Below are 12,409 nucleotides of genomic sequence, written 5' to 3' on the forward strand. Positions count from 1 at the left end.
CGCTATGTGTATTGTTGCTGAAATTGGAAAGGGGAGTCGGAAGGGTTGGGCAAGAAGATGTTTGACGAAACATGGAGGTCTGGGTCCAGGCGGACAGGCTGCCAACGTGGAGGATCACAACACTATTCACTTTGACTTCACTTCCCAAAAAGGATATCTCAGCAATCCACTTTTTGGGTGGATCTTTTGCCGCTATTGCTCGCTCAAGATAGCGGCGGCTAATGCCTAATCTATGTACTCGCCTCTGACCCCTGGGCCACACGAGTAAAAATGTCGAACTGGCTGGAGCAGCGCTTCATCAGTGCTGCTCGGCGTCAATGCGAATCTCGTTGGACCTGGCGATGGCTCCTACTTTTCTTCACTGCAAGAGATTCCTACAGAGCCTTTTACTCCTCGCTCTCGCCACTACCGTCCTTCTTGGCCGGCTTCTTCTTCTTCTTGTTGGTCTTAGGCTTGGAGTTAGAAGGCTTTGCCAGGGGCTGCTCAAGGATCTTGAGGATCTCCTCGTCGGTAATCTTCTTATCCGTCTTGTACTTAGACAGATCCGGTGCCGGAGGCGCCGCGATGAGGGAGATTCCATTCTTTGTGACACCTGGAGAATGCACAATTAGCCTTGTCCCCACTTCAATTTCCGACATGTGAAGAGTAGAATAATCCAACAACGAAGGAATTTCCGTCTTTGTCTTCCACCAACATCGCCGCGGATACAAAAGATCCCACTTGACCAGTTGTTTGCGGGGTCTTGCGATGTAGGAAGACGACGGCCGTTGCGCGCGCGCGCTCATGGCGCTCATGGCGCGCATTGGCAATTTGAAATGTTCTTCTTTCAAACAAGACTGAAACCAAGCAATACTGTAAAGCATGAAACTTACCAAGGGTGGTCAACAGCCTAGCCACGGGCTCGTTGTCCTTGTCGCCGACAACCTCGTACTGCCTCAGGACTCCACCGCGGACGCACTCGACAACACCGACTTTGGCGGCGCGCTCGTCCTCGAGCTGGCGAAGGCTGAAGGGGAAGTAGCCAAACTTCTTCTGGATTTCAGAAAGGGTGGCACGGGAGCTGGGCCTCTTGAGGCCGTAGGTGGTGGTGGTACGGCGGTGCAGGGTAGCACGGTCGCTCAAGTTCTTGACCTTGCCGCTTCCCAGAGAGACGCCCATCTCGACGCCCCAGACATCGTAGAGCTCTGGAAGACCCTCTCCCCTAACACCCTCGCCGGGAGCCAGAATAATCTTCTTTTTGCCCTCAATCTCGTTGCGCTCGAACGACCAGCAGGTGGTGCTCTCGACGAGGCTGCAGTCGTAGCTCTTAACGACCTTGTCCAGCAGCTGGTTCATTTGCGCCTGGGTGTAGGGCTTCTGCGCAGCGGCTTTGGCCTTCTCCTCGTCGGTTCCAGTGGCAAGAGTGCCGGGAGGCAGCATCAATCTGAGGAGCAGCTCGTTGGCATAGTGCGTCGCGAGCAGCAGGTCGGCCTGGCGTCCCTCAATGACATCGTCCTTGTGGTCGGCGGTGGGGATGACAATGGTGTCGCAGACAATCGTGCCCAGACCATCGATTTGAGCGCCGAGCTGGATCTTAATGTAGTCTCCGGCCTTGAGCGTTCTCGAAGCCTCCTCGATGTCCGACTTGAGCGGGGTGTAGGGGGTAATGTACGAGCTGGGCGAGACGGTCGTGGGGTGCGCAATGCCCTTGGGAATCTTCTTGCCCTTGTAGACAGCAGCAACCTTCTCCTCCAGAAGCTTGTCTCCCTTTTCGCAAACTTCGACGATGTTGGCACCCTCAACGCACCATCCTATATTGGCGTCAGCTTTGACCTCGGGCTACGCGCCGAGTTTGAGCGGTGGTGGCTCGCGCTCGGAGGGGCGCACCTGTCACGGCCTCGAGGACGCTCAGAGAGATTTTCCCGGCCTCCTTGTACTTGGTGAGGCTGTCGGGGTTCTTGATGGTGTAGTCTGCGAGACGTTTAGCAGCCTTCTTTGCATCACGTGTCCATTTTTAGGGGACCCGGGAGGTTCATGTGGTGGTTCGACGGGCTATGACGTATTGGGCGGCAGCGTCGAGGGTCGGGGAAGACTCTGCAAGTGGCAGGGGAGCGTACCAATCTCGGTCGTGTCAGCCATGGTGGGCGAAGTTGTTGGCGGGGTCGGATTGAGGGATGTCGGTGAAGAGATGGGGCTGGAGAGCTGCACCGGAAGCTCTTTCAGAGACGCGAATAGTCGAGTGCGGGTGGATCGCTTAATTCCTGGCCTCATCACCATTCACCTAAGCAACCCGACGGGACCTTCGACTGCCCCGCCTTTGCTGCCCCGCCCTACCTACCCACCTACATGTACGTACCCTACCACCCTTCGGCTCATCCACACCACCCCAGACGCCTAAGCGGCTGGACGACATACAGCATATCTACCTATCTCCAATACCAACCAAACTTCTCCGGGCTAGAGCCAATTGGACCTGTCCATTGGGGTGCAGCATCATGTCGACCATTAATACCGCCGAGGGCACCTCAGCCCCGGCTGCTGCTTATTCGAAGCCGCCTCAAACAAAGGACGCTCAGCTCCTGGCCGAAATGAGATGTTCATCATTTCTTCTCCCAATCCGGTTCCTGACTCACAACATTCGCTTTGCCACCACCTCTCCCTTCAAGGGCGAAGAGCCTTGGCCCGTCCGTGCCCCGCGCCTGGTGAGCGAGCTACGCTTCAACACCCACACCAATCCAGAAGCTTTCATCTGTCTGCAAGAGTGTTTGCACCAGCAGCTCGTCAATGTCCTCACTGGCCTGAACACCGGGTACACGAACATGACAGTCCCGGAAACTAAATATCCCAACATCTCTCATGCCTCTCATGACTGGACTTATATCGGAGTCGGCCGAGACGACGGCAGGCGCGCAGGCGAATACTCACCCATCCTCTACAGAAGCTCCGTCTGGCAACTCACCGACTCCAAGACCATCTGGCTTTCGGAGACGCCAGACACGCCGTCCAAAGGCTGGGACGCGGGCTCCATCAGAATTCTGACCGTCGGCCGCTTCTGCCACCACATCACCAAGAAACACATACTCGTCCTCAATACACATCTGGACAACGCAGGCAGCACGGCACGACTCAAATCCGCCGAACTCATCACCAGCTTTGTCAGAAAATACCTCGCCAAGTTGGGTCCCAAAAACGAGATTCCAGTCATCCTCACCGGCGACTTCAACAGCGAGACCAACGAGGAGGCTTACAAGTATTTTACCAGTCCCCAATCTGTCCTGTACGATGCGAGGGACAAGGTGAGCCCCGAGAAGAGGTACGGAAACAACTACACGTACACGGGCTTCAGAGATCCTGACAACGACGCGCCCCCTTCCCGCATCGACTTTGTCTTTGCTGGTCCCTTGGACGATGCGGTCCTGTCGCCGGATGCTGTCCAGGGGTACGGTGTCTTGTCTAATCTCTTTGACGATGGCGTCTTCATAAGCGACCATCGAGCTGTTGTGGTGGATGTAAAGATATGAGCAAGTTTGGGTGTAAAAAGTCGACCTTGGGTTTCTGATGAATTCAAAATCTTTTCTCTATCCCCTTCAAAGAGAGACAAGGAGACGGAGACTGAGACTCCAGCTCTCAAAAGTACGCGACTCTTCCCCATTCCCTTCTAGATGAAAAGCCTTCTTCAGCCCTCAAAAGCACGCAAGTCTTTTCCATTCCCTTCAAAAAGACACAAGGAGACGGAGGCGCCAGATGGGACTCATACAAGACTTCATGAGGGGCGGGCATGATTACGAATCATTTCCCTTATTGCAGACACGACGACATGACGAACTCACGAATGTATGCATGAGGCACTAGACTAGCCGTGATGAGGACATGTAGATAGCCTTCGGGACTAGTACAATACAACAGTGCATCCGCCCGCGCTACCGCACCACTGCCCAAAGACTTTTCATCATTAATCAAGATGGACGCTCGTTGCAGCCGTCAGTACACACACATGCCGACCGAGTACGATTACGAGTTCAACCCTCAAAGCCGCAGCCACAGCGACCCAAGAAGCCCGCGGTGGAGCTGCTGACACCGCATCATATCATCTTCGGCTTCCCCACATTACCATCATCAGCGACATAGCGCATAGGCCACTCAAGGTAGGCACGCCATCTTTCCTCGAGGGCATCGTGAACAGCAAAAACAACCCTCCTGCCACGGTCGCCCCACCACCAATAATTCGAGTGGTTATGCACCAAGCAGCACCAGTAGGCCAGCAGCACCAGCGCCGCCGGGTGCCGCTGCCGCACCATGAACATGTACTCGGGCGACACGCGGATGGGGAACATGACGACGATGCCGGGCTCGCGATCGGCGGGCTGCGCCAGGATGCGGTGGTAGTTGAGCGCCAGGTCGGCGAGGGCGAGCAGCAGCGTCGCGCGTAGTGGCGGGTCGAACGCCTCGTGCGTCACGAGCCTGCGCAGCTCGTCGAATTGCGGTTGTAGTCCGAACTCGACCAGTGGTGTCAGGACTGCTGAGCCGAAGGGTATGTGCGGTGCCAGTCGGTCGGGGATGAGTAGGGGCGAAAGCGGCCCATTGCCTACCCATATGTACGATGTTTTGAGCACTTCGTTGACGCCGCGGGTCAGCATGAAGCACTCGAGGGTGTCATCGATGGCGTCGGGCTGGTGCGGGTCGGTGGGGATGGGGAGCGAGGCGCAGCGGAACATGGTCGTCAGGCTCGATAGAGCGTAGAGTTCGTCGCAGTTGGCCGGAGTGATGGACGGGAGTTGGAGCCGGAATTCGCTGATGGCCCGATTTTGGTGGTTGGTGGAGATAAGGAGCCATTTGTTGCGCGGCCCTGGTTGGAGGTGTGCGAGATGAAGGGCTGCCACACCGAGCACGCCGTGCATCACGGCTTTGCTGGAATACCCTATACTAGGGTAGACAACTTGGTAACAGTGGCGAATGCTTTCCACTTCTGTCAAGGCGTTGCTAGTACAGGTGGAGTAGTGGTGGAGGAGTTGGAGGTCTCGATGCCAGTCCTGGACAGGGAGCTGTTGGGTGAAACAGCTCATGACATCTCTTTCCCTGATGGTTTTTGATAGCATGCCAAATGGGTTCTGATCTGCTGGAACAAGTTGACCCTTGTCCTCGCTCGAAGCCGCTAGCCTTGCAGCCAAGTCTGTGTTGCTACTCGGAGACTTGACTGCATGTGGTGAGATGCTTGATCGTGCTGAGAATGCCTGTGCCAGATCCGAGCCTTCATCCTAAAAGGACATCAGTGAGTGACCGAGGCGGGAACCCTCAGTCGATCATTTTGTCAAATAAACGGAACGAACGCTTGATGATTCTCAACGACGCATAATACAGTAATGTAGAGCCATAAACAAGATGAAAAAGAGCCCCAAAACGCCCGATGCACCTCAATTGCCCCTCTGAGACCACTGTGTGTGCGCAATGTACGTTCTTTGTCCTCCAGCCTCAAGATGAGATTTCCTGCAACCTCAAGAGCGGAAGACACAGTCGAACGCCATCGACACCGTGGAAGTGAAGGTATGGGGGATGGATTGAAGAGCGCCAGGAGACTTGTGGATTATGATGTTCGGCGTAAATGGAGTCGACCCGACGTAAAAGACAACGCAATTTTTTTCCGTTCCGATAATCCCAGCTCCTTTAGACATTAATGCCACATGATACATGAGGGGAGTAGTACAATCATTTCAAAAGGTCTTTGATACAAGCTTCAAGCAGCTTGTACGAAGCAGAGCGACTCACATGGGGAGAGGAGCCGCTGCGCTGCGTTGATGCAGCCTGCGGGCTGTCTCCGGAAGCCTGGGAGGCAGCAGAGTATGATGCTCGCTGTGGAGGTGGAGGAGGGGGCGGAACTTTATCCAGCGTGAGACTGCACTCGACGCCGTGCCTTGCGCAATGACTACAGGGCCGTTGTTCGTCGCACTGTAAGGAGACGGCAAAAGAAAAAGGGGTCAGCTTTCTTCAACTCGCTCCTTGCACCGCTTGCAGATGTAAACCATTGGCACCTTTCGGAACAGTCGAATCACACCGACCTTGACGCGCCGCCGCTTGCATTGGACACATCCATTCCGACTCTTCTTGTGGCCTGCCGTCGAAAAGAATGGTTAACAGCCAGACGATTTCAAGGGGTTCGTTCGTCGGTGAGTTCGGCGTGGTGCCGCTCCCCATTTTTGGTTCCGGCGGTCGTTCCATACCTAAGCGAGGCATTTCGAGTCGTCTCACGGGCGGAGCGGCTTGCCTGGATGCCGTTGGAGAGGGCTTTGTGCCGTGTGCCGCGCCGGGCAAATGGTCGAGGGCCGCGGAGGGCTTGCAGGCCGGATAGTCAACTTGGTCGCCGTGGGATGATGGTGGTGTTGGCTCCCGGGGAGCTGTCGAGAATCAAAGGAGAGCCACATCTCAATTCGGCTAGATGTGCTGGCAATCGCCAGGTCCCGATGCGATTGCGCTGCCGCGTGCACCTCCGCCATACTTCCCGCTTCAAGCCTGCCAGTTGATCTCTGCCTCAAGGCGATGGATTTTGCGACGAATTTTACTACGCTGTCATCCTGCGGCAGTCTCTCAATGTATCTTCAATCCAGCACAGCCGAGAAAGCGGGAAGCGCCCGGCGCCAATCGCGTCCGCAAGCCTTGCCTGGCATGGCATAGGATTACAATGGGAGGTGTCAACGTATGCATCCTCCCAAAGCTCGTGTGATGAGTCCGCGAGGACTTGGCCACAAATCATTTGCGACATCCCAGCCGACGTGGATAGCTTGGGAGGTGGAGGCGGTCGACCGGGTGTAGAACGGGCACGCCTTTGGGAGGGGCAGTTCTGATTGCAACGACCAAAATTTCGGACACTTGCCAGCACGGCGAAGAGTCCAGCGACGCGATGGGGTTTTAAAATAAACCCAGGCTGGAGCTCGGCGTTGTAATCACCCCGCGATGCGTTCCTCGGGAGACCCTGCTGCGGCTAGAAGCAGTGGGGATCGGTTTTGATTGGGCCTGCTAGTGCCATGAAAGCGAAAGCGAGCAGCATCAGGCTATCAACACCCACTGGGAGACAGCTGCATTTCCTCTGCTTGCCCTGATTTTGCTTGATTCCGGCCAGCTGTGACAAGGCAAAAGAGACCTGACCGATCAAAAACCACTTCGATCCCAAGCCAAGATCGCCGCAGCAGCGCCAACGTATCCGCTTTCGCTTTCGCTTTCTCTCCCAGAGCCTCATGATGGAGCCAATGCATACGACCGCCAATAAATAGGAAGAAGTGAAGAAAAGCAAAATTGAAATTTTAAAAGTCCATGCCCTCGCTATCCTCCCTTTGCCTCTTCACCGACTTCTCATCCTTGATTACTGATATGACGAAGCCGCGGAAGAAGTCGACGTAGTCTTTGAGTCTCGTCTTCTCCCAATCAGGGACCTTCTTTGCAGCCTCGTCATCCATCTTGCCTGCATTCTCTTTATCCCACTTGTCGATTTCGTCGAGTAACTCAGTCACCGTCGGCACTTCTTGAGGGTCAAACTCTTCAACACTTCTCGTGTCAATGGGCACGCAGACTCGGCCGGTTCCAGGATGCACACAGAAAGGCGATTTGAGTAAGTGATTCAGCTTCTTGGAAACCTCAGCATCTAGACGCGGATAAGTGTATTCGAGAAGGATGTCCTGCTTGGCTTCCTTCAACGCCTTTGGGTCGAGCGTGCTTGATGCACCCGAGGAAGCAAGGCCGTCAATGTCGGCCCATTTCTGTGATGAAGGACGGGACGGAGCCGACTCCCATTTTCTCTTGAGTGCTTCGGCGAGCTTCTTGTCAGGTAGGAGACCAAGGAGATGATTGAATTTTTCGGATGTTGCCCAAGGATCCTGCTCATAGAGAATGTCGTTTTGAAAGTGGTCCTGTAGCATGTTCAAGCTTCGTCTGGAAGAATTATTAGCAAAGATCTCCCGAGTCACAATTTCAGATCTGAAGCTCACTCAAGATGTGGATGCAGCGGTCTTCTGACGTTGACCTTTTTACCACCTTGATCTCCTCCCTTGAGCAGTTCCAAGTACCCTGCAATCGACCTTCTCTTCTGGTCATCCATATCCCTCGCCCTCTTGTCGCAAACCCAGGCGTGAGCACCACGACGACCAGAGTACACCCACAATACGTGTTTAAAGCCAAAGTCCTCTTTCAGTGCTACGTCCACCACCTTGATGGCCATTGTTATAAAGGTCCAACACCGATTGCAGATGTTGGCGCCAGTGCAACACGTCCTGATTTCGTCGTAGTCCGTCATATCGATATCGAAGACCAGTTCTTTGGAAATCGGACGGAATGCGGAGGCTTTACTGAGGGACTTGCGGTCGCGCGGGTTCGTCGAATACACGGGGCCGATTTCGAAACGCGAGGGCACCAGTTGGACGCATTGCTTGCGGAGACTGACATCGGGGATTAGCAAGTCTTTGAGGTAAATGCACCATGACATACAGATCCGCTGTCGGAAAGGATTGGTATCGGAGATACGCATCGTTTTGCAGAGTAAAAGCAAATTCTCGATGACCAAAGTCATTGGTTGGAGAAGGCGAATGGTTGAGCCACTGGAAAAGATATCTGAAGGGGAATAGGCGCTGGTAGAATGCTCTCATGACCTCTGGATCTGAGTATCTTGCGGCTGGTGCGCCTTGTCTGCTGCACGTTAGCTACGCGCAGACCAAATATCGAAGGCCACGACTCACGCTGCGTTTGCCTGTTGTGATTGCTGTGCTGGGGCACTGGATGTAAACTCGTCGTCAGAATCCTCGGCGTCTAACATTTCTTCCAAAGCCTCGTTGTCAGCCGAGCTGTTGATCGGAGGACTGGACGGAGGCAGGCCCTGAGAATCGCCAGCTGAGGCATTTCGAGATAGCGCATCTGGGAGATCGAAATCGTCCTTTTCGGGAGACACGGAGTGCGGCATCTTGGGGGTTTCTGACTGGTGTGGTGGTGTTGCTGAGGACAAGCGGTTGCAAGTCGACGCGGAAGACGCGCTCTCGCGTTGCGCGTCGGGCTAAGGGTCCGTGCACCTCCAAATGGAAGGACCCGACGTTAATTTGATGGCAAGCGGTCCCTACGTCACCGCTCTTCCCGACACTTTAGTCCTGTGAAGCTGTTCGTGTCCTGGCATGCAGCTTGCATCGTAAAGACAACTCCGAAACGGATCACCATGTCGGCTGAGGAGACCGAGCGAGCAGGCGATGGCTCCATCTCCGACGATTCAAGCTTCTTCGGTACGCTTTGATCGCGCGCTTAGAAGACATTGCTAATGCGCCTGTCAGGAGACGACGAGACCAAAGCAGAGCTGGAGCATAAGAGTGCTACCTTCACTACGCGTCCGTACTGGTCTTCCCATGATCAGTTGCTGGCCACCGTAGTCCAAAATACCCGTGCCAACAAACCCACCACACCACCAAAACGCAAGATTGAAGACAAGCAACCTATTGTGCGGGAAGAAATTCCGAATGAACAAGTGGAACCTCCGATTGCGTCAAACTGGTATCAATCAACAGAGACTGTGGATGAGTTCTTGAAACGCATGTCACCACTTGACACGGTCGTGGAACACACTGGATTCCCGTGGATTTGGGTGCAGAGTCCCAATGCTTCGGCGTACAACAAACACCGCCCTGATGAAGAAGCGTTCTGTGCTCAGGGTCAAGAACTTCTCGAATCTTACCAGCAAAAGAAGGCCAAGATTGAGCGTGAAAACCCATCCGCCTCAAAAGGTTCTGTGACATCGAAGCTGTACAGGGACCGACTCAAGTTGAAAGATGACATCGAGGGCCTCATGCTACAGACGAATATGGCTTGCGGCAAGGTGAAGACCGAGCCTAAGAAGTTCAATGACCTTGGGAGAATGCTAACCTCGAGAAGTGGTTGCTCAGACCGTCGATCATCGATGCCTCAAGGTTCTGGAAACAGATCTGCTTGGGTGTGCTTGACGGACGACTTGGTCACACTGCCAAGATTGCGACCACATCCATGACAAAGCCCGAGAACATTCGCCTGATTTGTGTTTACACCAAGGACTGCTTCGATATTGAAGACATAATACGTGTGCTGCGAGCGCTATTCGAGATGGATCTGGTTTCCAAAGAACAACCGATCTATTACAAGACGGACGCGTACACGCTCCTGGACATATATTCCGACAACGAGTACAAGTTACAAGCGAGCCTGTGCTCAAGCAAGAACATATGGGACTTGAAGGCGGAGAAGAGGAAAGCAGAGCCTCAGTCCCAGCCAAGTACTTGGAAGGGCAAGAAGCCAGCCCTTGGCAATTTTTTCACCAAGCGCTGATCGAGTATAGCATCCCGGATTTCCCTTTAGCTTCCTGGCGTTTGCTGGCGAGGATTTTCTGTCTCCGAAATTTGCTACCTTTTAGCTCAATACCCCCATAGGCTTTATAGCTTTGTTCAATTTGATTCGGATGAATGTCATTCATGTCGGTATAGTATGGTCACATTATCAAAGTACTTGATGAGCCGACCAAAAAGTTTCCTTCTACTTTGTAATAATCTGGATTGTAGTCTACTCATGCACTGGAAGCAACTCATCCATCATCACCCGGACTTGGCGAACACACCGACGGGAGGAATCATCTTTAGATCGACAAAGTCTCCAATGACCTTCAGCATGCTGTCAGTGGATTTGACAGTACCGAAGAAGCCAAGACTGCGGGCCTTGTCCATGCTGTTCAACTTTAGTCAGTATCGCACCCTTCGATCATGAACTGGCTAGAATTCCTCACCTCATTGCAGGGTTAATGGCGCACGTCAAAGTCAGATCCAAGACCATGAAGGTCTCGTCCACCCTCGTGAGCTCCTTGTTCACTAGACCATGCTCAGTAGCAATGTCTCTCCACGCTTGCTGGACCTCTGGACGCTTGGCCCACTCGACAGAGAAGAAGCGGAGGTGTAACTCGTTCTGCGGGCCGTATCTGTGTCACTGTCAGCACAAAGTCCTCGAATGGATCGTCGAAGCCTCCTCACCCTCTCGGTATCTTTTCGCTGGGCAGCTTGGCAACCTGGTACTGCGAGGGATCCAACGAAGGGCCCTCCCACTCCATGCCAAACGCGTCGGCCAACTTGGGCCAAAACTGGCCCCAGGTAAAGTGGCTCCCATCGGCGGCATTGAAAGCCTGGTTCTTCGCGGCTTCGGTCAAGACAGCCCACTCCTCGAGGTAGCCGTTCATCATGGCGCTGCTCTGGTCCTGCAGCGTCTCCCACGCCGCCAAGTCGCTGGGGAACACAAGCGGCTGCCCGAGGTGCTTCGACACAGCAGCATAGACAGCAAGTGGGAAGACCAAGTTGATAGCATTGTCCTGGACGGCGCCGAGGATGGGGCCCGGCCTGGCAACGTTCCAGCCAGCGCCGGTGCGCGCGCACCACTCAAACAGATGGTCCTCCTGAGGGTAGTAGAAGTTGGGCTCGATGAGGACACGCGGGTCCGTCTCCTCCTGGGGCACCTTTCCAGGGCCGATATGGATGCCGTAGTGCTTCGCGCCCGTCTGTAGCATGACGCGGCGCGGGATCAGACTGGCGAGCGACAGAGCCGACAGGAAGTTGGCCAGCAGCTCCGTGTTCTTGACGCACATGGCCTCGGCGCCGCTCGACCACAGCGGCTGTCCGGGCTCCGGCGCCACCTGGATGTACGAGAAGAAGAAGACGTGGTCGACGTGCTGGACGCCCGCCGAGCGCAGCGCGTCGGCGATGCTGTCGGGCGTGCCCAGGAAGTCGACCGAGATGTGCGTCACGTTGGCTGGCAGAGCGCCTGGCGGTGGTCGCCGCGACACGCTGTAGATTTTGCTCCATCGAGTCGACGATTGTCCCAGTACCCGCAGCATGTGTTGGCCGCTGATACCGTTGGCGCCCGTCACGATGGCCGTGAGGCCCTTGTGCTCGTCGCCGAAGACGGGCAGGCCGTGATAGATGCCGTCCGAGTAGACTTGGTGGTATTTGGTGGTTGCCATGTTTGTTTGAAGTTATCCTGGAGTCAACTTAGGTTTGGTGGTCTGTCGGTGAATGTGATGCAAAAAAGCAACCTCAGCAGCAGCACCTTCGACTTCATAAATAGACGGCAGCAGCCATCGTCACGTTGATCGCGTGTTGCACGCGCCGCCGTTCCAGTCACTCCACTCCCGGCGTCTGGGCTTTGACATCAATCCTGCTTCGTGGTCCAATCACGTCGAACCCTGCGGGCCCCTGCGGTCTCCAAATCACGCAAAGCACCCACAACCCCAAGAATTTTGTGGACACCAGAACCCCCCTTTGGGCTCTTGGACTGCAGGCCGCAGAGGCGATTTTGCAAAATCCGGCAGCCGGACGTTTGTTGAATCCCGATGCCGAAGCCACGGCGGCCCCAGCCCTGTTCTGCTCTCGTCGTTCTCGTTTTCGGCTCGTTGTTGTCGTCG

General features: G+C 54.8%; 6 protein-coding genes across 6 annotated transcripts; 2 read left to right on the forward strand and 4 right to left on the reverse strand.

Annotated features, from left to right (window-relative positions):
* Positions 1–156: 156 nt before the first annotated feature.
* Positions 157–2,219, reverse strand: IWZ02DRAFT_457785 (curved DNA-binding protein). Its single transcript, XM_066767953.1, has 4 exons — positions 2,097–2,219; positions 1,867–1,950; positions 873–1,790; positions 157–592 (listed from the first exon to the last, which is right to left on the reverse strand). The coding sequence occupies exons 1-4, from the start codon at positions 2,116–2,118 to the stop codon at positions 387–389; spliced, it is 1,230 nt and encodes a 409-aa protein (XP_066620197.1). The 5' UTR covers positions 2,119–2,219; the 3' UTR covers positions 157–386.
* A 56-nt stretch (positions 2,220–2,275) lies between these two features.
* IWZ02DRAFT_457788 (endonuclease/exonuclease/phosphatase family protein) lies at positions 2,276–3,870 on the forward strand. Its single transcript, XM_066767954.1, has one exon. The coding sequence runs from the start codon at positions 2,475–2,477 to the stop codon at positions 3,498–3,500; it is 1,026 nt and encodes a 341-aa protein (XP_066620198.1). The 5' UTR covers positions 2,276–2,474; the 3' UTR covers positions 3,501–3,870.
* Positions 3,781–5,273, reverse strand: IWZ02DRAFT_44318 (uncharacterized protein). Its single transcript, XM_066767006.1, has one exon. It carries the CDS (start codon positions 5,073–5,075, stop codon positions 4,062–4,064), a length of 1,014 nt encoding a protein of 337 aa, XP_066620199.1. The 5' UTR covers positions 5,076–5,273; the 3' UTR covers positions 3,781–4,061.
* Positions 5,274–6,877: 1,604 nt separating this feature from the next.
* On the reverse strand, positions 6,878–9,073 carry IWZ02DRAFT_44203 (uncharacterized protein). Its single transcript, XM_066766942.1, has 4 exons — positions 8,697–9,073; positions 8,449–8,646; positions 7,953–8,399; positions 6,878–7,896 (listed from the first exon to the last, which is right to left on the reverse strand). Exons 1-4 carry the CDS (start codon positions 8,915–8,917, stop codon positions 7,272–7,274), a joined length of 1,491 nt encoding a protein of 496 aa, XP_066620200.1. The 5' UTR covers positions 8,918–9,073; the 3' UTR covers positions 6,878–7,271.
* A 90-nt stretch (positions 9,074–9,163) lies between these two features.
* IWZ02DRAFT_492617 (uncharacterized protein) lies at positions 9,164–10,296 on the forward strand (the record flags this gene model as incomplete). The annotated part of the gene is made up of 3 exons (XM_066769862.1): positions 9,164–9,227; positions 9,276–9,814; positions 9,871–10,296. The coding sequence occupies 3 exons, from the start codon at positions 9,164–9,166 to the stop codon at positions 10,294–10,296; spliced, it is 1,029 nt and encodes a 342-aa protein (XP_066620201.1).
* A 263-nt stretch (positions 10,297–10,559) lies between these two features.
* Positions 10,560–11,968, reverse strand: IWZ02DRAFT_492618 (uncharacterized protein; the record flags this gene model as incomplete). Its single annotated transcript, XM_066769863.1, has 3 exons — positions 10,560–10,689; positions 10,748–10,936; positions 10,989–11,968. 3 exons carry the CDS (start codon positions 11,966–11,968, stop codon positions 10,560–10,562), a joined length of 1,299 nt encoding a protein of 432 aa, XP_066620202.1.
* Positions 11,969–12,409: the final 441 nt, after the last annotated feature.

This window comes from Phyllosticta citriasiana (genome assembly GCF_038021145.1).
Source record: "Phyllosticta citriasiana strain CBS 120426 chromosome Unknown IWZ02scaffold_11, whole genome shotgun sequence".
Classification (NCBI taxonomy): Eukaryota; Fungi; Ascomycota; class Dothideomycetes; order Botryosphaeriales; family Phyllostictaceae; genus Phyllosticta; species Phyllosticta citriasiana.

Bases quoted from the DNA above. Each gene is read 5' to 3' on its own strand.
- IWZ02DRAFT_457785 (XM_066767953.1), bottom strand. From the start codon at position 2,118: ATGGCTGACACGACCGAGATTG. The intron at 1,951-2,096 runs GTACGCTCCCCT...AACGTCTCGCAG, and splicing joins GGCTGACACGACCGAGATTG to ACTACACCATCAAGAACCCC. The intron at 593-872 runs GTAAGTTTCATG...TGCATTCTCCAG, and splicing joins TAGGCTGTTGACCACCCTTG to GTGTCACAAAGAATGGAATC.
- IWZ02DRAFT_457788 (XM_066767954.1), top strand. From the start codon at position 2,475: ATGTCGACCATTAATACCGCCGAGGGCACCTCAGCCCCGGCTGCTGCT.
- IWZ02DRAFT_44318 (XM_066767006.1), bottom strand. From the start codon at position 5,075: ATGCTATCAAAAACCATCAGGGAAAGAGATGTCATGAGCTGTTTCACC.
- IWZ02DRAFT_44203 (XM_066766942.1), bottom strand. From the start codon at position 8,917: ATGCCGCACTCCGTGTCTCCCGAAAAGGACGATTTCGATCTCCCAGAT. The intron at 8,647-8,696 runs GTGAGTCGTGGC...AACGTGCAGCAG, and splicing joins TCACAACAGGCAAACGCAGC to ACAAGGCGCACCAGCCGCAA. The intron at 8,400-8,448 runs GTATGTCATGGT...CCCCGATGTCAG, and splicing joins TCCTTTCCGACAGCGGATCT to TCTCCGCAAGCAATGCGTCC.